At 36.5% G+C, this 22,174-nt stretch overlaps 1 protein-coding gene across 3 annotated transcripts in view; it reads left to right on the top strand.

Annotated features, from left to right (window-relative positions):
• The window catches only part of ITPR2 (inositol 1,4,5-trisphosphate receptor type 2), a 263,980-nt gene that overhangs the window by 95,354 nt on the left and 146,452 nt on the right, over nt 1-22,174 (top strand). For all 3 annotated transcript variants that reach the window (XM_085231963.1, XM_085231974.1, XM_085231957.1), the window contains 9 exons: nt 4,743-4,936; nt 7,466-7,598; nt 8,536-8,593; nt 10,067-10,232; nt 12,767-12,940; nt 16,726-16,815; nt 16,951-17,076; nt 18,409-18,531; nt 20,006-20,206. In XM_085231963.1, the coding sequence (XP_085088089.1) occupies nt 4,743-4,936; nt 7,466-7,598; nt 8,536-8,593; nt 10,067-10,232; nt 12,767-12,940; nt 16,726-16,815; nt 16,951-17,076; nt 18,409-18,531; nt 20,006-20,206 (1,265 nt within the window). The remainder of the gene's footprint in view (nt 1-4,742; nt 4,937-7,465; nt 7,599-8,535; nt 8,594-10,066; nt 10,233-12,766; nt 12,941-16,725; nt 16,816-16,950; nt 17,077-18,408; nt 18,532-20,005; nt 20,207-22,174) is intronic.

Below are 22,174 nucleotides of genomic sequence, written 5' to 3'. Positions count from 1 at the left end.
TAAGAGTTGTGGCTGCTTTTCCAAACTAGCACATTACAGTGTTTCCATGTATGTTCTCTCCTTGCCTCCCTTCTCAAACATGTTGGAATGTCAGTACCTTGAGCTCACAGAAGTCAACAAATGAGGGAGATCAGCAGGATAAAGGTGGCAGTATGATATGAAAGTGCAGCTCAGACTTCTATTCACTTCGTCTTTAGCACAGTAGATGCGAAAGTAATCAGAGTTCACATCTATTTCTTTCTCCAATTTTTGTTTAGTTAACTGATTGAGCAGTAAGTTAATTTTTCTTTGGCTGCTGGTATTCGGGAAGCACTCTGGAGCTGAGATTAGAGCTCTGTTGGTTTGGTCATATATACTGAAAACTTAAATGTCTTTTACTGAGCCAACATATTTTGTCGTATGTTGTTGCAAGCTTAGCTGGTATGCAGTCAGTCACTTGTTATGCCATAATAACTTTTCTGTATGTCTTACCTCAGAGACTCACACCCTGCTGAGATAACTGTGTTAAAGCAAAGGGAAGACAACAGCGTGGCAAAAAGGAACTGCTCATTAACAAGAGCGCTGCTGGCCCTGTGTTTAAGAATGACAGATTTAAATTCATACCTAATATGGTCTAGAATTCCACAGGAGGACAGAGACACCGAGCGATATGAATGTTGACTTACTGGGGGATCTTTGGAAGAGAAGCTGCTGCTTACCTTTATGTACATGAATGATCCTTGTGTCTTCTTTCAAAGAATAGATTAGTTCCTCTCATTGTTGAGATCCAGCCAACTGCTTCACATCCATGTGCAAATTTGCTGGCTGATTGCTGTCTGCTGTGATGGCTACATTTCATCAGAGCATTATAGAACATAGCTGTTGAAATATCTTGACTGAAAAGTATGCTCTGGTTGCTTTATTATTTTCACTCTGAAAATGTTCTCCCCAGGTCTACTCTCAGTTAATTAAAAGTATTATTTGTCACTATCATACGGTTACTGGAAAATTTTCCAAAATGAGTTTAGCCATGATATCCTTTCTCACTGATGTTATTGAGAGAAATAAAGCAACATGGAATCACTACTCACTTCAGCTGTAAATACCAAACTAGCTTAAGTAGACATTTCTGTTACTAATGACCTTTCCTACACACTAATGAAATACAATTTGAAATGACAGTATAGATAAGTACTACTGTAAACCTTTACTTTTCTGTCTCCAGCTCTTTACATCAGCCGTAGGAAGTCAATAGTCAAGGTGTTGTGGACAGAGGTTTTATCCTTGTTACAGATTCTATTGGGAAGCTGCGTTATAGCTACCACTCACTGGTTTGTACCATATTTTACCACTGATGTTCGACTGTTAAGGAGAAAGGGCAGGAGTCATCTCATTTCTTTTTATTTTCCGAATGCTTTTATAGACTCCATTGTCACATTAGCTGAGTCTCTCCCAATCTTTTTTACATCAAAGCTCTTGGTGTCCATTTTAGAGATGGAGAAGATATTCTCAGTATTCTCCTCATTTATGGAAGTGGTCCTGAAATCCAGGGAGATTGACTAATTCCACAGTCACATAGGAATCCTAATTCCTTAATTCCCCTGTATTGTCTATTCAGCAACCAAGTAATGACAGTCAAATAAGCAGGATGATTGCTCCAGGCAAAATCCCAGCTTGTTTTCTTCAAAGACATGAGTTGTACCTAAAATGTAGAGCAGAGAGTTGATTACTTCCTACCGTATAGTGATAGAAAGACCAGGGCTGTGGTTGGTGTGAGTAAATATGATGACTGGAGATTGGGGCTATTCTTGAGCATGATTTGTGGAAGAATATATGTATCTATGCCTATCATGAGTGTTACCTGTCATTTTTTTCCATTAATCAGATTTTTCTGACTCCTTGGACAAAAACTTGTCTTGACTACCTTCTTTGCTAATTGTATACTGAGTAGATTTTAGTCTTGAAGGGTGGACAGGAACTTTTCAAGATAAAGCAAAACTCTTCTACCTTATTTAGGACAAACTACGGTTTTGTCTAATTTTCTAGAAGAGTATCTTTTGACTGTTTTTAGAATTAAATGATTTAATTGTCAATTAGTACACCCCACTGACATAAGTTATTTTTTGCAAAGAATTCCTGAGTTTTCCAGATAGCAGTGCCTCTATTTATGTTCAACTCTGTACAATAGCTATGGAAGAGATTTTTAGATCTCCATTGTGAATGAGAGGATAATGTCTTCCCAAGTGAGATTTAGAGCCAAGAATATCATAGGCTATGAAGGAAAAGCACAACCTATACATCTTTTTGTGTTCAAATGAACTTATCAGTCAGCATTAAGGACAAGATGATTTGAATTTGATCATTTGTATCACAGTTTGGAGATGAAGAAGCTACAAAAAAGGTGATTTAACTAAAGCTCTTTTAAGGATTAAAGATTCTTTATTTAGTAATCTAGCTTTACATGTGTGTAATGAATGCAGTGAAAATTAATGTTTAGAATACTGGTAGAAAGGGGATGGAAAGAGAGAGGAAGAGAGAAAGGGAAAGACATACATACATTTTTCCACATTTTTTTAATTTGTTTTGAAAGGTAAATGAGCAATTCTAATTTTGCATCAGGGATGCTATTTGGAATCACTTTTATTTGCTTTACATAGTTCTAGTCAGTTAGAGGAACTTTGTGCCTTTCTAATGTGAGAATTCAGCCATTTCTTTGACTTCAAGGTTTTTTTTCTCTTAACATCCTGCAATGTCAGAAATGCATTTTTCCCCCTCTGTAGAGACTTGTGGTATCATTTTCAATAGACCAATTCACATTGATTGCACACCAGACTGGATGCCAAATAAGACCTCAAGCATGACACTAATCTACCTCATTGACTTTGAAGGAGGAAATTCTTTGAGTGTTTCCTTTTAAAGTCAGAGTGAAAGGCATCTTCTTTTCCTGCATGCAGTACTTAAGCTCTACATATTGAAGAAAGAAGGACAGAAGAGGAGGATATTGCAAACAAAATAAAATGTAGCTTTGACTTTTTATAGCAGATTATCTAGGAAGAGAGTATCTGCATTGTGAGTAAAACTTGACAGTTCGTAGTGAATGAAAGGTACAGAAGACATAGGAGAACTATTCAAGTCTACCTCAGCAGAGCTACATCTCCTCTGTTAGTTTGCTTTTGTCTAGATCTTGGCCTTATTTCTGCAAAGAGATGTTATTATTCACTGCCTTTCTTCCATTTGTTCAGATCTATGCTTTGCAAGAATGTAAACGAATTAATGCAGCTAGGTAACATATTCTCATTCTTACTCCTCTCTGCCTTTGCAAGAAGGTAGTCATTGGTTCCCTGAGATGCTTTTCCAATTGAAATTCACTGTAGGAAAAGACAAATATAATCTATGGGAATAAACAGTATTTCTTGATAGAGTTTGTTGAACTGGCATCAGTGATAGTACCATTGCAACCAGTCTGGACTGATTTGTTTTTTGCCAAACTAGTGTAAAATTCATTTTCTTTCTGGATACAACTTACAGAGGGCTCTGTGATTACAGATAAAAGTTTAACTTTTAGGATGACCTTTTGTCCTGACCTTCTCTTGGGACTTTTTTGAAGGGGAACATTTATGTAAGTGAAAGTGAATGGGGAAAGTCAACCATCTCTCAGCTTTTCCCAGATGTTCCTGTAAACTGAGGGAATGACTATTCTGAGAGCCAAACAATTATTAACTTTTCTTTTACACAATTATTAAAAAAAAAAAAAGAAAGTACAAGCCACAAACAAAACCAAAACCAAGTATAAAAAAAAACACCCCACAAACAATCAGAATCTAACTTGTGCATATAAATACGTAGAGTCTTGAAACCATATATGCAAAAGTATATGTATGCAGATTTTCAAGCTGTCCAGGTCATCATCATGTGTAATGGGATTGATCATATTAATCATGAGCTTTAGCAAGCTGAAGCATCCATAAGCATGTCTTACTGACTAGAGACAGTACTTGCATACCCAGCAGCATCTGCGGACTTGGCTGAGCTGCTTCTACCGTGTTCATTACATTAGTCTTTCTCCTGCTAGTTGTTGGATGTGTGTCCTGTTATCTGGACCAAACAGAGCTTTATCAGACTTGCACAGCCTCAATTCTCTTCTCTGTTAGTGTGACATATAAGAAATTCAAGCTTCTGTAGTACAAAAGGCATCTTTACCATCAAGCTTTTGTGTTATGAGCAGTCGTTAAGGTGAAGACAGTGGCAGTAGGCATGGCGAATAACTCCTCCACTGTGTCTACAGAGCAAGATCATAAATTACAGCAATGGAAGATATAAATGAACTATCAATATTTTCTAAAAGTAAACGTCAAATACTGGAATTGCTTGCTTAAGGATGCTTTAAAATGTGAGATATGTATCACCTAAGTATTCTTACGGATAGGTTAAAGAAACCTCTTTCAGAAATGGTTTTAGATATAGATAGTGTGCCGCCTCTACTTTTTATGATTTCTTGAACACACTAACAGGGCTTTTCCATCTTTTCCATCTGTTGACCTGCAAGCAACAATCCCCTGGAAAATCGATGAAGAAAATTGTCCTAAAACCCCTGGCTAATATGAATGAGTTAGTGCTCCTAATTTTTTAATGAGGATTTGTTTTTCATTAGGCCAATTAAGAATATAAAGGAGTTTGACAGCATGGTCTATGTATTGTATACATATATCTCTGCAAGCAAGCTTTACTGATGGCAAATATATGTGTATGTGTTTAATGTATAGGAAACAATGTTATGAGAACCATCCATGGTGTAGGAGAGATGATGACCCAAATGGTACTAAGCAGAGGATCTATATTTCCCATCAGTGTCCCCGATGTACAGCCAAGCATTCACCCAAGCAAGCAAGCCACCACCTCGGAGAATGAAGATGTGATTGTAATGGACACCAAATTGAAAATCATTGAGATTTTACAGGTAATAATGATTAGCGGAATGTTAAATGGCAATCATTTTACATTTATTCACTTACTTACATAATGGCAGGTTCTGTTACCTGCATTCTTACTATTCACTGAGCTGTTCATTATGTGAATAACACTTTGATATAAGGAAGAATGCTACTTTGTGTGAACAGTAGTACAATTGTGGTTCTCACAATTGTTGTCCTTAACTTCCAAAGGAAGTAGGTACTACAGAAACTCTATCACTGTAACCTGATAAGACCAACTTGTATGTTAAGCTACCTCACTAATGTTTTCTGAAAACAATGTATGTGTTTCCAGTTTCATTAGTACTCATTTTACACTGATATAGCTTATTTATTTGACTTCAGTATTTGAGTGGACATAGACCCACCGAGGTCAAGCAAGGTCATACAATTTTGAAGTTGTTTTCAGATATCCACTGTTAGCTGCCCACAGACTATTCTCAATTATGATTTTCTCCCAGCTGAACTGACAAGTCATATGACACTAGCACGCCTCCTCAGATACAATTTTCATTTTGTGCTAATAATGAGTAAAGTGGCACACACTTATTCTGCATATCAAATCCCAGTTCTTGCAATACTTAGCCCTAAAGGAGTTTTTCAGTATTTTCTGTAAATCCTGCTGATCTGTTGGTACCATTGTCAATTTTGAAGGATTCCATTTGTTCTGAAGGCTTATAAATGATTTAGATTACCTTAATTACTTGTTATCTGAAAGGTTACTAATTATTAGGTCTTCAATACTGCATACGTTAATTTCAGATCTGCTTTAGCTTAAGGCTTATGGAGTGTTATAAAAGTGGGATGTTAAGGCTTATGAAAGTGTTACGAAGTGATACCTCCTAAAGAATACCACTCATGTGTCCTATTTGTCAATTTCCTTTGATTTGCTGAATGTGTAAGTTTCCTTCCATGTGTCTTGCTCTACTGGTTGATGCATGGAAAAATGATTCCAGGACACCAGCCTCTTCCTGTAGGTTCCCTGTCTACTCATAGGAAAAAGAAACACATTTTTGTCTCAACCTTTCCTCTTCCACAGCATATCTACTGCAAGATCACCCAGGACCGGAGAGTGTTTAATTTTATGTTGTTACTTTGTCTGTGGCTTAGTTATGTTTTAGCTATATGGTCAAATTACTGCAAATTAGCAAATTGTCATGTTGAGTGAACCACAGCAAATGTGCATATATAAAACCTTAGTTCATAAGGAATACAGAGTATTTCAATTTCATTTAAAACACGATGAAGAAGGATTAAGTTAAATCATGTTACCTTTTGTTACTAGGCTATTAACCTAAAATGCAAGAATATTTTAGATTTATTGAATTGTCATGCATAGCTAGTACAGTGATGATTAAGACTATTCTATTCTAAGAAATATTAAGCTTATAGTAATTGTTCCTCTTATTTTAAGTAGGGGTATATTTTTACTTAACAGTTTCTATACTACCATCAGCCAGAACTAAACAGATGGCCTGATAGACTTAGATGACGTGGTCTGCAGAAATGCGTAGTTGTAAAAATCTTGCTTCTATTACAGCAGGGTAACTTGATCATGGAACCACAGTAAAATCTACCTATTTTCAATTTTGTATTAGAAGATTTTAATGAAAAGATATTGTTTCTTTAACTAACAATTTACTTGGTTTTAGATGGCATAGATGGCACTAGTTACATGAGTAAAATCCTATTACAATACTCTGGGTCTGGGGAGCTTGTATGACTTTAGTTACAAATCAAAGAAGCAAGTGGGCACTATTTGCTAAGTCATTACCTGTCACCTGAGTCTTGGTAACTTAATATATGTACTTTAATCCACAGTGAAATGGAAACATTAAATAATTGTAAATCTTTTCCATTGTATGCTTACATTGACTGTAGGATAGGAGCTTATGTGTGTGAAGTCCTGCAACTCAGTTGATGAGCAGCCAGTTGTTGAAATGTAGAAATCTGTCAGTCCTTCAGGTGGTGTTTGTTTCCAGCCGACTTATTTTTCTCACTTTTTCATATTAAAAGCAGTACTTACAGGTTTGATTTAGGATTTTTCCTGTATGAGTTTCTGTTTTCACTGCTGAAGGCACCAACAATTAAAAGAAAACATCTGTCAGGCCTCTGAGTGGGTGAATTTTGAGCCTGTCATCTTTACACTCAGCCCCACTCCACTTCTTATCTCCATGAGGCCTTAGGTGTCTGCCTGAAATATAAAATAATGTGTTTCAATCTGAGTTTGGATGTATTGATCTGGCTTGTAGGCAGTGAGGACAAGGCAGCATGCTGGTGTCCCTAGACAAGTCAGTCTGTTTCTTAGCATTCATCTGTAGACAGGGCAGTGTTTGATACATCTCAGGATGGTAGACGCGGTGGGAAGAAGTCACAGCAAATTGAAATAAATGTAATGAATTCATTTTGCATAGGGGATGTATTTATTATAATAATAACCACATATCTTTGTACACACACACAACCCTAATCCTATGTTATTCAAAAAAATTCTGATTTTAAACTTCTTCTTGTAGTTTATTCTCAGTGTTAGACTGGACTATAGAATATCCTACATGCTGTCCATCTATAAAAGAGAGTTTGGGGAAAACAATGAGAACGTCGATAGCTCTACAACCTCCCCACCTGACACATCAGGGATTCCCTCAGGTAAATGTTGCTATTCTATGTAAACTAATTCTATGTAAACTAATCCTATGTAAACTTCTGCATTGTTCCAAATATTTTAAGTAAGCAATAAACTGAGCTGCACCAAAAAGATGCATGTTAGTGAACTTGAAAAGCTTGTGATAAAATGAAAGTCTTAACAAATCCCACAAAAGAGATATTTGCTGGTTTGTCCTCTGCTAACTAAAATGTAATTTCTTTTTCCTATTATGACAATTTATTCTCTTATTTGTATGCTCCCCAAAACACTGGAAGATGATAAGTGTAGCAGAGCACACAGATCTTGAAAACTTGTTTAAAGAGTGGATGAGGACAGCTTTAAGTGTGGTGAATGTAGCATGGGAATTGAGTGGCTCTCCAAGGGAGCGTTCTGGTACACATAGAGGTATTTGAAAGGCTGACAGCTCTGTGTGATGAGCTACAGGTAAGGGAGAATTTAATTGGAGGTGCTGTGCAATAAAGGTGTGGCTAAGAAATACTGAAGTCTTAAGTAGTAAGGTATATTAAATTAGTTCTAAAGAAGAATAATAGTGTGGTAAATAATTTGATTTATGATAAATATTGTAAAGGTCGTGTCTCATTTTACTGCTTTATGGAGGTTGGCTAATCTAACAAAAAATGTAGAATTTTCACATTCTGTGTCATTTGTGACACAGTGCCACATTGATCCGGTCTATAACTAGAATTTGTCTCTTCCAAAGTAGTAGTAAAACATAATTTAACCACTGTATGTTCTAGTTCTTTTCTACTGTTCTTCCCCTTTCATTTTTCCATTAAATACAAGGAATTTTGCCGAGTTGAGAGATGCAGTTAGACCTTAAGTTGATAACATCCGACTTTAAAGATGGAATTCTTTTTCACTTGCAGGTTAAACAAACATCAATGTTCTTTACAAATTTTTATTTTGATTGTTTTCCAGCAATTGTTCCAGACATAGATGAAATTGCAGCTCAGGCTGAAACCATGTTTGCTGGCAGGTATAATCTCTGAAGTTTTACCTGTCTATATTAATCCTTTTATTCACATTGATACTAATTATGGACAATGTCTCTTGATTCTGTATGTGTTTTCATACCCCATTCTCTTCACTTGGCTAATTCTTACTACATAGCGTACACATGGACAGATAAGTGCCAGAAAAGACCTGGATTTTGAACAGAGTGGCCAGTGGGTGGTAATTGTTGAGGGACTGGGGTGACAACCCTCTTGATCATCTATAGTTGTAAGAGAGTTGGTAGAAAATTTGTTCCCAAAGACAGGGGGAGAATGGTGTACAGGCGTGTTTGGCTTAATCACACTATTTTTTCTCTCTATAATATGCTTTTAGAGATAGACCCTTTTCAAATACATTTTATGGCTGTTCACCCAAATTTCTTGGATCAGTAGGCTACTGTTGCATCTTGTCTTGAAATTACTAAGAAACTGTTATAAAAAATAATATATTTCATGTGGCTTCACAAATCAACTGTGGACCTCTTGCCATAATCTCTGGATCACCAAAAGCTTGTAGATCAAAAATGATGCTTGCAAAGTTTTGGAAGTGTTTTCATCTATGCTGTGAACAACAATAACAAAAAAACATGCACAGAAAATATCCACACTGGAGAATTATTACCCTTATTGCTATACTAGTTTAACTTTCCTGGAACAATCATAATTATACCAGTAAAAATGTTTAGACAAGGCCTCAGACTTGAAAGATTTTCTTGGAGCTAGGGACAGAGCTCCTCAAGATAGGATTTCTCATCTTACTTGTCTGTCCCTAATGTGCTTTCAGTCTTTATCAGTGAGAGCAATGCCTCCATTCCTCTCCCTGAACTCTCATAATGTAAAACAACACATAGCACTTGGCATCTGCATCTTCAAAATGAACAGAGAGACTGAATAATGGTTTCTTGGAAACATTATTTCTGCTTTGATATGTTAACTATAAATCTGATTTCTTTTGCTCTAGATTATAAATATGATTCCAGAAATACGATGCTTTTCTCAATTCCCACAATTTTTGAGCTTATTTTTTCTTGAATGAAATTTTAATATCAGCTGAAAAGGGAAGGATTAAAAAAGATAGGGCCCAATTAATCTCTGATAAAATCCCACTGACTTTAATTAGTTTGAACTGTGAATGAACTTGGTGCAGTTTATCTGAAATGTAAATGAATGTTTTTGCAATATGGATTTTAATCACAATATTTGACACAGTTCGTACATATTTACTTTTATTCTGTAGTATCTCTTGTGCTAGAAGATTGCCAAAACAGCATATTACTGTAGGATTTAAATACATATAAAATATGTTAAAAGGGCATTTATAATTTATATCCCACAGCAGATTAGATTTGGTTGTAAGAGCTATATAGAATTAAGATTGTATGTTTATCGCATATTTTTGTCAAAAGATTTTATTATTTTACTTCATTTGGTCTTTTTTTCTCCCATATCTGTTGAAGAAAAGAAAAGAATGCGGTTCAGCTTGATGATGAAGGGGGCAGAACCTTTTTACGAGTCCTCATTCACCTCATCATGCATGATTATCCTCCTTTGCTCTCAGGTGCTCTGCATCTGCTATTTAAGCACTTCAGCCAGAGAGCAGAAGTTCTGCAAGCGTTTAAACAGGTACCAGTGGGCATATAATTATTGTAGGGAACTGTGGGGAAAGTTTTTCCAAAGACTGATTTTTTTATTTTTTTTTAACCTGATTTGCTGTCTGTATCTAGGTTGCTCTGAAAATCATATCTCCTATTTGTTTCTATGGAAAATACAACATTACTTGATGGAACAGAGTCTCAGCTAAAAAAGTCTATTTTTCAACATATTCACCACCACTAGCTATGCATTTTTGCCAGTGAGAAACAATAGCCAGCATGCCATTCATAAAAATCTGTACTAGCTGCATTGCCATCTGGAACATTGCTTGTCTTTCAACTTGTTCTCACCATTGCTAAAACGTACCACCCACTACCTTGCTGTGCTCACATACGCTGTTTGGTCTCCATAAACGTTCAGCAAATGTTGATGAATGCCAATGGGTGTCATATTTTCTGCATGGTGGAATTCAGTGACACGCCTTTGCTTCATACGCACTTCCATCTCAGATGCCATTTTGTCAGATTTGTCTGCTACCATCTGTCACGTGGCAACAAAACATAATGGAGTATTGGTGGGAAGGTTCAACCTCTACTGCCGTCACACCAACATCTGTTTCTGATGTCATGGGCCAGCATAATAAAATAGGAGGCATTACTTTTGGAGCATCCTTCATGGTTTGACAATGCTTAAGGGACTTTTCTTAAGGGTCCCAAGTCAGCAGAAATATTTTTTTGTTTGTTTTTATTAGAAGTGAGTATGTGTGCTAGTGCATATTCCAGTTGTGTATCTGTAACTGAAAAATCTATGTCCATGGTGACAGCTGGGACACAAATATCTCACAGTCAGACTTGATGTAGTGATCCCTCAGAGACAGAGCTAGTAGCTTATGTTCTGCAAGCAGTGTACGTGTGTCAGCAGTAAGACTTTGTTGTCTCCAGGATTTCCTAAACTGGATGTAAAGCAGTACTGCTATAAATGCAGTGTTTTCAGTCCTAGCTGTAATTCAGGTGTCCTTGCATGGACTCTTTGCATCCGCTGCATGATACAGATATGCCCAAACAACAGAAAGCCAGTAACAGAGCCAAATCTGTCTTCAGCTTTTACTCTTTTGTCTTGATATCACTGCATGTGCATGCTCCATGTGTCAGAGGATTAGTTTTGGGAAATCTGATGTCATGTGGGTAGATAACAGAGACATCTCTGTTACGTAACCCTATAACATATGTTGTTAAGACCATCTGATGTTTATTTCAGGAGTTTGCTAGCATATTATCTCGTTGTTATGTAAGATGTGGAGGCTTCTCTTGTTTCAAAACAGATGAATGATGGAAAGCTTTTGTTTAATGTTTTTTGCACTGTAGCATAATGGCCTCCTACCAGGATTTTAATGTTAGGCCTTGCAGATTAGGTGCATAAATAGCTATTATTACCAGGCTAGCAAGGATTTGAATAGCTTACCATGTTTTCATAAAGGAAGAAAAAGGCTAATTGGCAAATACACAGAAAAGAGTATAGAGAACCTGGAATATGAATATCTGTAGGTGAGCAACATTCATAAGTTCTGCTAAATAACAAGGTTTTACTAAGCTATGAGAAGAAGATGACAATTTTGTATTACAAGGTAGTGAATATTTGCCTGCAAGTAGTGATTTTTTGTTTTCAGTGTTCCTATCAGTTTTCCTGTCTGCCATGGGACTGTATTTCTTTAAATAAATAAGATTTCTTAATGGTGCCTATCGGTTTACTGTGAAGATTATTGTATTTTTTGGTATATCATCTTCATTAATGATCTTGGGAGAGCAAAGAGCATTACAAAGAAAGGAAATGTGTAGATCGTGGTAAATAAAGAACTAGAAATAACAGTGAAAAGCAGGAACAGACAATTTAAGCAGGAACAGACAATTTAAGCAGTACAGGAAAACTAAAGTGCGATTAATCTTGGTGAGATGCAACTGCTCAGAAAGTGGGAACTATGCAAGCCTGAACAGTTCATGAGCTATTCAAACAAGTTTGTGTTTTTTTTTAAGCTGGACTAATGGTGTTAAAGATCCAGTATTTCTCACTGTTTGGTTATGATGGTGATCATTAAGTTGCTGGCCATTCTGACATTTCTTTGGATCTCCTGATTCCTTGACATATCATTATTTTTCTCTTTTGTTTTCTTCTTTGTTCTCTTTTTCTTAGTACTATATTGATAGATTAAGCTATTTCAAATTATATTGTTTCAATATCATGAGGATCATCATCATGGCATCAGAGCTTGCTCTGTTGAGAGCTCAAGGCCTTGTGAATATGTAGTTGCGCTGAAGAAGTTTTGCAGCGTATTAAGGAAGGATGGAGAATGATGTGAATATTATAGCTATCCTACTTTGGGTAACCAAAGTTCTCCTATAGATTTTTACTGAATGGATGCTAAAAACACCACATATGCCATATTTTAATTTCATAGGGAAGGTTACAAAAAACTTCTGAACTCAGGGTCCTAGAATGGAAACTGTTGAGCGAGTTTCCCAGATTAAATGCGAGTGCTGTAATAGCTTTACGATTTACTGTATTTATAGGTTCAATTGTTGGTGTCTAATCAAGATGTTGATAACTACAAGCAAATCAAGGCTGATCTTGATCAACTGCGTCTGACTGTAGAAAAATCTGAACTGTGGGTTGAAAAAAGCAGTAATTATGAGAGTGGAGAAGGGGGCGATAATCAAACCAAAGGGGGAGAAGAGCCAATAGAGGTGAGTTTAATGCCTTTGCTGCTGGAATTGTTTCAATATGAATGTGTAGTTTGATGAGCAACTGCAAACTAATGATCTGGTAAATCAAAGTAGTGGAGAGTGACCAATATTATGTCTGGGCTTTAGGATTAGACAGAATAGAAGATAAAACTTTTTAAAATCAGTGTGTTGAATCACATTATCGGTGCGTTCACTTCTGCGCTTTTCAGTAACTGCATTCTTACTTCACAGAGTTGCCTTCCTTTCTGCCCAGCAAGCAAGCCATAACGTATGACATAATGGAAGTCATTTGGAATCACATCTTGGGAGTTGTGTTGACTTGCTAAGAGGAGCAGGCAATATCTGTTCTTGAAGCTAGGAGAGAGGAGCACAATTGAGTGCTTTTCAAACACCCTTAGCAAGCCTACAGTCAACCAAGCAGAAGAGTGACTGAAGAAAATCTAGATTTTTAAAGTGAACCCTTTTTTTTTTTAACCTTTGATTTTCCAGATCTTGGGGAACTTTGTGTTTTGAGAGACTCTTGGACTTGAACCATGAATACCTGATTTTATTTATTTGTTTGTTTATTTTTTGTTTTTCTTTGAAGGCTGAAGTCCTTAAATAATTGTCCAACTGGACAAGAGTTTGTAAGAAAATTTGAAGTTTTACAAGATTTGATCTGGTTGAGGTTTGTGGCATAATAGTAGGCAGAGCAGGCTTTTCCCCCAACATTTAATTTTGCTCCGTAACTTTCATCAGTGTAAGTGATTTTCTAACACATCACTTTCCTTATTTTCTTCCTTAGTAGATTCTTCTCCTGGCAAAAATGTAGAAAGCCAAGTGTAGATTATACAGGATTGGGAAGCTGGTGTATTTTGGAAGGGTTAGGAGCCATTGAGAAGACAGTGAATAGTTACAGATATTTAGAAGTCACTTGGCTTGTCAGATGGGAAAGTAGATTTTATGGGGCTTCAGAGGAGGGGAAATTCAATCTTTCGAGGTATAATCCTGATTTCTTGTGACAGTGTAGATCCTAATTCTTTTCTGATAGAAGGTAACTGAATTTAATTGTGTCAGAACTGGGGAGGAATAAGGGCTTTATGAACTTAAGTGGGTGTGATTTCCTGCTTTCTTTCTTCAAGATTAGCTCTAGTAGGAAAGAAAATGGTCCTTCATATATTTAATGAATGGAAAATGGAATGGGAAGACAGGATACAGAATTGCAGCAGGATATTACAATGTGTTTTGATTTTCTGTTTCTTTTAAGCAATAATATGTTTTTGAAGTGTAATAAGATCCTTTTGTTCAAAAAGATAGCTCAAATGTTAAGGAAACTCAAGGAAGGAGGATTCAGAACAACGTGCTTTAGACAGAAGCATTTCTAAGTGAAATGTTTTCAATAGTTTTTCCCATGAGGCATCAGTGGGTCTGTAAGGATTAGCACTACTTCAGTAGATGTACAGTATTATCTCTGACAGGTCTGTGAGCATATTGTGTCAGAACAGTAATATATAGTCTGCATAACTGGTTAGCTTATCTGATAATAATTCCATGAGAGCTGTACCAATGTACAGTAGCTCAGAATTTTGTCCTTTATTCTTTCCTTGATAAATTATTCTTTAATGAAAAATGAGAAATCATGAAATGTTTTTACCTTACAAAACTACTTTATGTAGTGAATTCTCTCTTTGATATCTTATGTGAGACTTAAGAGGTAAGGTGCTGGTCATAATATACAATGTATGAAGAGGTGACTAGCTTCAAGCAGAAGAGTATCCTTGTAAAATCCCCTTTTTTTTTTTTTAATCAGTCCACAATATTCAGTACTGAGGTGGATGAACTTGTAGGCCCTCAGGAATAACATTAGCTTGTGCTTAGTTTCTCACAAACAACACTGAAGTGTGCACAAAGGCTTAAATTACATTCCACAACAGTATCTTAAGCCCACACTTCTGTCTTGACATTGCAAGACCGCTGTGTTTTAAAAAAAAATCATATGTATTTCTTTATCCTTGGTCTTCCAAGTGTTTTTGGATCATTTTTTCAGCCTCTTTTGTTTTAATAACTTTGGGCTGAATGTGTTTGTTTTGTTTGTTTGTTTGTTTGTTTTACATGCAATCACATGACTCCAGAAACAGAAGTTTTGAGAGTGGCCCTGTTCTTCTAAACAAAGTATTCAGAGTTCTCTGCAACATAACAATAAACCTTACAGTTATGCAGGATCATCTTGATAGGAAGTGGAGTTCAGAACTATAGGAGAGTGTTTGGAGTTAAGTCAGACATAAATTAGGTATCACATAGTATTAGAAATGCTGAAACTAATCTCATGTAACTGAGCCTTACTTAGGAAAAGCAAATAAAGACTCTGCTTGGTTGTCTCTGTTAAGGTGGACTGTGGACTAGTGTGGACTATGAAAAGTGTGTTTTTGTTGTCTTCTCACTTGAGGGTGCTTTGATGATGTAGCACCAGAAACACAACTCTGAGAAGAAGTCTCAGTAAAAGGACTTATAGGGGAAAGTGGAATACAGTGCAGTGGTACTTACAGAATTTCTCAACTTCACAACTTCAGGTTCCAAGTGGTAAAAACTTTCAGCACTCTCAAGTGCTTAGCATTTCCTTGCTCTCCTATTCTAGTCTTTGGTAGTTTGCTTTGGTTGTGGAAATGTTTAAATCCCTTATCCTAGAAGTGAGAAATACTCAGGGAGAACCTTTCTCAGTGCAAGCTCTACGACTTCCCATCCCTTATGGAAAAGTGTGACAGAGAATGTCTATCGTGGGGCATAACAAGGCAAGATATGCAGCTGAGTGTCTGTGGTATCCCAGTGGTGTGATTAGCTCTTGATAACTACATCTGTGGAATACTCTTATGGGTTCAATAAACAGGTTTTTATTTTGTTAGGAGATAGGGATAGATTCTGCAGTTTAATGCTGATCAGCATTTCCAGATAAGATGTATAGTTCACATGGATTATAAAACTACTTTGATTGAGGAAGAAGTCTGATAAAAAGAACAGGTAGATTAATCTTGGTTAACCCACAGTCCCAGAACAGGAGAGAGTGGTTAATTATAGCAAAGAGCCTGAAATATCTTCCAAAGTATTGATTCAAACAGGCAGAGAGAAGGCAGCATGCATACTAACAAACCTAAACAAATAAAAATCCACTGTTGTCGCATAGATCAACGTGACCATGCTTGAACAGCAGTGCTGACACTGTTATAAACAGCTTTCATGGCCAAGTGGTTCAGCTAGCTGTTCTTGCCCTGCTGGAAATTAAGACCAGATGGAATTTATAGAACTTCTAATCTTCACAATCAGCTAAGAAAGTTCAGAGGGAGTTTTCAGGTACCATTAACATTCTGATTGGTGTGCACGTCTGTTTTAGCCCAATTCATTTTCCTAAGACACTAGGAAAATTTGAAGACAAAATGAAACTTGGAAATGTGCTACTGGTAAGGTCCTTGTTTTCGTAATACCTGAGTTCCTAGTTGATTCTTTCCTGTATCTGGTCAATGTTTTGAGGGTATGCTCTCTTGTAGGAGGATCAGAAGCATGAGGACATAGAATAATTGTCTCAAATCATGTTGGAAATTTGAAATGAGGGAAGGATATGAATGTGAATCTTTTAAATCACTGGACAGTAACATATGGATGGTTATTGAAGGGTTGTCTTCTTTAATGTCTACGTTGTCTGTTCCCCATGAGGTGCTATAATGCTGTTTATTCACTTGTTGTTGCCTTGCATAATTAATTAATATTGAGGAAAATGCAGTAGATCTATTCTTGTTATATGTTCTTTGTTACAGGAGCCAAATATTTTGAGTCCAATACAGGATGGAACCAAAAAACCCCAGATAGACAGCAATAAAAGCAATAACTACAACATTGTTAAAGAGGTTGGTGCATCTGTCAAGAAACTTTTAGTACTTGTGCGATAAATTGATTTAGTAATTATTTTAAAATATTCTATTTATGTTTTTATTTAATGTTTTATTTCCTTTTTGCCTACATATTTGTTTATTTGTTTACAGATTTTGGTTCGACTCAGCAAACTTTGTGTTCAGAACAAAAAGTGTCGAAATCAGCAGCAGCGATTGCTGAAGAATATGGGTGCCCACTTGGTAGTCTTGGATCTTCTGCAGATACCCTATGAAAAGGTTAGTCTGATAATATTGATGGTAAAGGACATGAACTCAATAAAAGGAAGGTCTCCAAAGATCCACGAATCAATTTGAAAAATTCTTCATGCTAAATTCTGTCAGCTGTGGTACAAACATAAAATAATGATGGATTTCTCTCCACTGATACTAATGAGATCAGGATAAAGTTTAAGAAGGTAAGACTGTCTACACAAAATGTGTTTTATTAGGAGTTAATGTAGACTGCTTTAGGTTCCTGTATATATCATTGTGCTGTCATCCCATTCCTAAAATGTGGAAACCTTAGAATTGCAGACATACTGTACATTCATAAATGATGATGCAGGGGAGCTCTTGGCGAAGTATTTAAATTCCTCTGTTGGTCCTGATATGAGTGCTATTGTAGATACGTACGATGGACAAACAAGCTTTCAGGGACAAATTCTGAAATAATTTCAATGTTTCTGTGATGGCCAGCCTCTAACCTAGGTCCACTTGTAGTTTTCCGTAAAATGATGTGATTTGTATTGATTTAGTGACTGTGAGCATATAAGTGAATGATTTAGATGAGCTTTTAAATAGAGTATCTTTTTAGATCTTACATGAAGCACTGAAAGGAGATAAAACCTCTGGGCTGCATTTTCCTGACTGTAATACATAAATATTTTGATAGAGACACTGGATTCAATATAATAATTAGTGCTTGTTCATATAGGTGGTTCATTACATCATAGTTTGAGTATTGTGTGAGAGAAATATAAAATCTGAATGAGTCTAGGCATATATATTTGTGTAGGTTATTTGTTTGATCACTAATGTGATTGACACAGACATGCACGTGTATTTTATGTATAACTATATAACAGCCAAAGCTTTTCACAAGTTGGAATCATTACAGACTAGTGAGTGCTTTTGAATATCAAGCCACTTACCACTTTTTTTTCAAACTAGGAAATGATAAAGCTGCACTAGGAAACCATGCTTTGAGTTTAGTATCTTTAATGTCTTGCAATTATTACAACAAAAAAACCACCATAGTTCCTCCAGAAATCTGTAAAAGAATGGTAACTGCAGACTAAGCCATGAGACCTGAGGCTAAGAAAAATGGATGGAAAGAATTAGAAACTTTAGTGTTTGTGCTGTTACCTGTGTCTCCCTATGGTCAAGTAGCTTCACAGTAAGGTACAGTGTTAATGGACTCTAAAGGAAACTGGATAAGTTGCTTTTTACAGAGGGAGAATTCCTACCCTAAACAGGCTCAGGTTTGTTCCATCTTGAATTCATATAGTGCAGGTACATAATGTGTGTTTAGGTATGTCCAGCTGAAGCATTCTTCAATTCTTTCTCCAGAGCGATGAAAAGATGAATGAAGTTATGAATCTAGCCCATACTTTTCTTCAGAATTTCTGCCGAGGAAATCCTCAGAATCAGGTTCTCCTCCATAAAAATCTCAATTTATTCCTAACTCCGGGGGTAAGTATGTCATTTTAAATAAAATATAGAATCCGTGAAAAATGACAGTGCTAAGTAAATAATGTTGTTAAATTACGTGTTCTCTGCTTCCTCTTTTCTTTCCTATCTTTTCTCTTTATCATTGCCCTTTAAGTCATTGCTTTTAATGTTGTTGTTTTTAAAGTATAAAACAGTGTTACCTACTGGTAGTATCTATTAACATGGGTCGCATCATCACATCTTGTGTAGCTTGACTATGATAATTCATGAGGATGAGTTAAAACTCATTCATCCTAACTCACTCACATCTGGACTGTGAGTCAGGGAAGAAAATGCTGTGATTATGCTTTCATGAGGCTTGTATGGTAACAAAACCTGACATGTTTTTGTCAATGGTTATTCCATTTGATTCAACTAATGAATTTTTTTTCCTTTATTAATCACTGTCTTTGCATTAGACCTCTTTGTCACAGTCCAACTCTTTATATATGTCTGTGTTTACAACTATGATGTATAAAATGACACCTCTTTCAGTGGCAGAACAGCTGAGCATAATATGTTTTTTTTAGAAAGTGTGAATATTAGTACAGTAGTCCTCTGAAGGAAGTGTTTATTTATTTATTTAATTATGAAGTTAGTGAAGGGTGCAGGCTTTTCCATGGGGGGCACTGGATCTCAGATTTCGTCCTATCCAGCATTCACAGTAAGTTCAAGTACCAAGTATGGAGCCTATTTGCTCTTACACATTTTTTCTTTTGATGCTCATCTTCCAATCAGCTCAGTTACTGTGCTTTTGTTCATATTGTGGCACAATCATCCTTTGAAATGATGCCAAACATAAAAGTGTGCTCCAGGAGCACACTTGACTTTGGAAGAGAAGTTTGAAGGAGAAACTCCCAGAATGTATACAGTCTGGCTACTGGGTTCTTAGCAGTCTCTCTTTCTTAGTAGAAATCTGCTCCTATTGAAGAATTCTATTTACTGATAGAAAAATAACCTTAAGGTCCCTCTGTAATTAATGTGGAAAGAATATGCCGTCAGAGAGGGATCAGGCTATGTATGCATTGATTCATGTGCTAAAAATGCCTTCTTCTATCAACCATAGAGGATGCCAGAAGTAGGTAAGCAGCTTTCTGGAGGATCTCTATGCCAAGTTTAATGATGAATAGTATCGATGTGGTCTCAGTTGTCTTGAATACCAAAGTCCCTTTGGAGTTCTCTGGCAGTGTACAGTGCGTTACGAGTATGTCTTCACCTTCCACATGAACATAGATTTTGTTAATGTCTACTTTAGGACCATTTTGTAGTCCTAGGAAAAGGTAAATAAATGCCATCGTAAAATCCAGAAATTGAAGTAACCTTAAAGTTCCTTGTTAATCTCTGGACTGGTGGGCACTGGATTCTTCCAGTCCTCATTTACTGGTGTGCCTTTCTCTAGCCTACAGTCTTGTGAATCTTTCAATCTTGAAATGAATCTGCTGTTTTTATTTCTTAGCTTCTGGAAGCTGAAACCATGCGGCATATTTTCATGAATAATTACCTTCTTTGTAATGAAATTAGTGAGAGAGTGGTACAGCACTTTGTACACTGCATTGAGACCCATGGCCGTCATGTGGAATACCTACGTTTCCTGCAGACCATTGTAAAAGCAGATGGCAAATATGTGAAAAAATGCCAGGACATGGTAATGACAGAGGTAAGTTAATAGTTTGTATGTTAGTAGTTCTCATCTTTTTAACATACTAGTGTTCTGAGATTGCTTTCTCCAATCTTACTACCAATGGGATACAATGGCATTGTAGCTTTAGAATTTTAAATAGTATCATAAGTAATATTTTAGCAATTCAGTCTTTCAGGGAATTTAGTCTAATTTTATAGGGCCATCTGTGTAGCTACTAGAAAGAAAACATGGGTGTTATCGTATTGGTAACAATATGTCTATATGTAAAAGATTACCATGTAAATCTGAGTAGCATAACCTTCATTTTCCTGTGGTGTACGTTAGGATCCCATGTACAAATCCATCTTGCATATTCTGGTATGGTTTTGCCCCATAGTTTGCTCTTATCCCAATGGATCTATCTAAGTAGTGTTGTAGACCACTTTTTTAACTATGTAGCCATGTAAAGACCCTTCCTCCTACTTTCTGCTTTTGTTTACAATGCTGTAATTCTGGAGCATTTCTGATAGAGTTTGTAGAGCTACCCTAACTAAATGAACGTGGAATTTGACCTGGTAAATTCCACGGAGTATTTTGTGGATGTATCTTTATGCCAGTGATGTTATTAACAAAATACTTAATTGACTTCTCTGCAAGTAGAATTGCATGTATAGTGTGCATGATAAATGAGGTCTTTGACTTGCAGACACTCATGCATTTAACTGTAATTGTTTTAAAAGCTCAGTGAGTTAGTGGGTAAAATAGAATATGGTCAAAAGCCCAGGTAAGATCACAGTAACAAACATTTTTCTTTACTTTCAAAGTTCATTTGCGTTTTCAAAGTTCATCTTCAGAAAGAAAGCAGAAATAAGCTTTAGTTGTGGTATGAATAGAACTAAAACTTGAAGGAATTTAATTCCACAGCAACAAAGAAGAAAAACTTCTAATTGAGAAAATAAAGCTTTGGCTTACATGGATAACCTTTAATGAAATCTACCTCAACCTTTTCAATTTGACTGAAGTGTTTTAAAATGTAATCTCAATTACAAGCCTTTGATTTACATAATTCAAATTGTTCTTGTGCCTTAGTGCTTTTAGATATTTCCCCATTCACCTTAGCTTCTTATGGATTTTTACTTTCTGATCAAACACAGTTTTGAGACTTTCCTCAATTTAAATGCATTTTGTTACCGATATGTAAGAGCAGAACATAAATTGTTATATTGCATTTTCAAATTGACTGCATGATGAAAAATGAAATGAACTTGGGTATGACATTTAAATCATGTTTTTGCAAGAATTTGGTATGGGAAACACTCTTATTTTTACTGAAGAGAGTAAAATCACAGAATCACAGAATGGTAGGGGTTGGAAGGGACCTCTGGAGATCAAGTCCAAGCCCCAGCTAAAGCAGGTTCCCTACAGTAGTTAACACAGGAAAACGTCCAGGCAGGTTCTAAATATATCCAGAGAAGGAGACTACACAACCTTTCTGGGCAGCCTGTTCTAGTGCTCTGTCACCCTCACAGTAAACAAGTTCTTCCTCATGTTTGTATGGGACTTCCTGTGTTGCAGTTTTTGTCATTTATCCTTTGTTCTGTTGCTGCACATCACAGAAAAGAACCCATCCATTTGACTTCTCCAGCTTAAATGTTTGTAAGTAGTGATGAGATCCCCCCTCCGTCTTTTCTTCTTCATCCTGAACTGTCCTAGATCTTTCAGCCTTTCCTCAGAAGGGAGATGCTCCAAGCTCCTAATAATCTTTATGTCCTCCCACTAGACTCTCTCCAGGATATTCCTTTCATTTTTGAACCAAGGATCCCAGACTTTTACTCAGTTTTTCAGATGCGGCCTGACCAGGACAGAGTAGAGGGGGAGGATAACCTCCCTTGACTTGCTCTTTTTAATGAACCTCAGGTTCCCATTGGCCTTCTTGGCCACAAGGGCACACTGCTGGCTCATGGCCAACCTGTTGTCCACCACAACGACCAGGTGCTTCTCTGC

This window comes from Meleagris gallopavo, chromosome 1, assembly GCF_905368555.1.
Source record: "Meleagris gallopavo chromosome 1, MGAL_WU_HG_1.1, whole genome shotgun sequence".
NCBI lineage: Eukaryota > Metazoa > Chordata > Aves > Galliformes > Phasianidae > Meleagris > Meleagris gallopavo.
The sequence above is the reverse complement of the archived record's forward strand: the minus strand, read 5'-3'. Positions and strand labels throughout refer to the sequence as shown.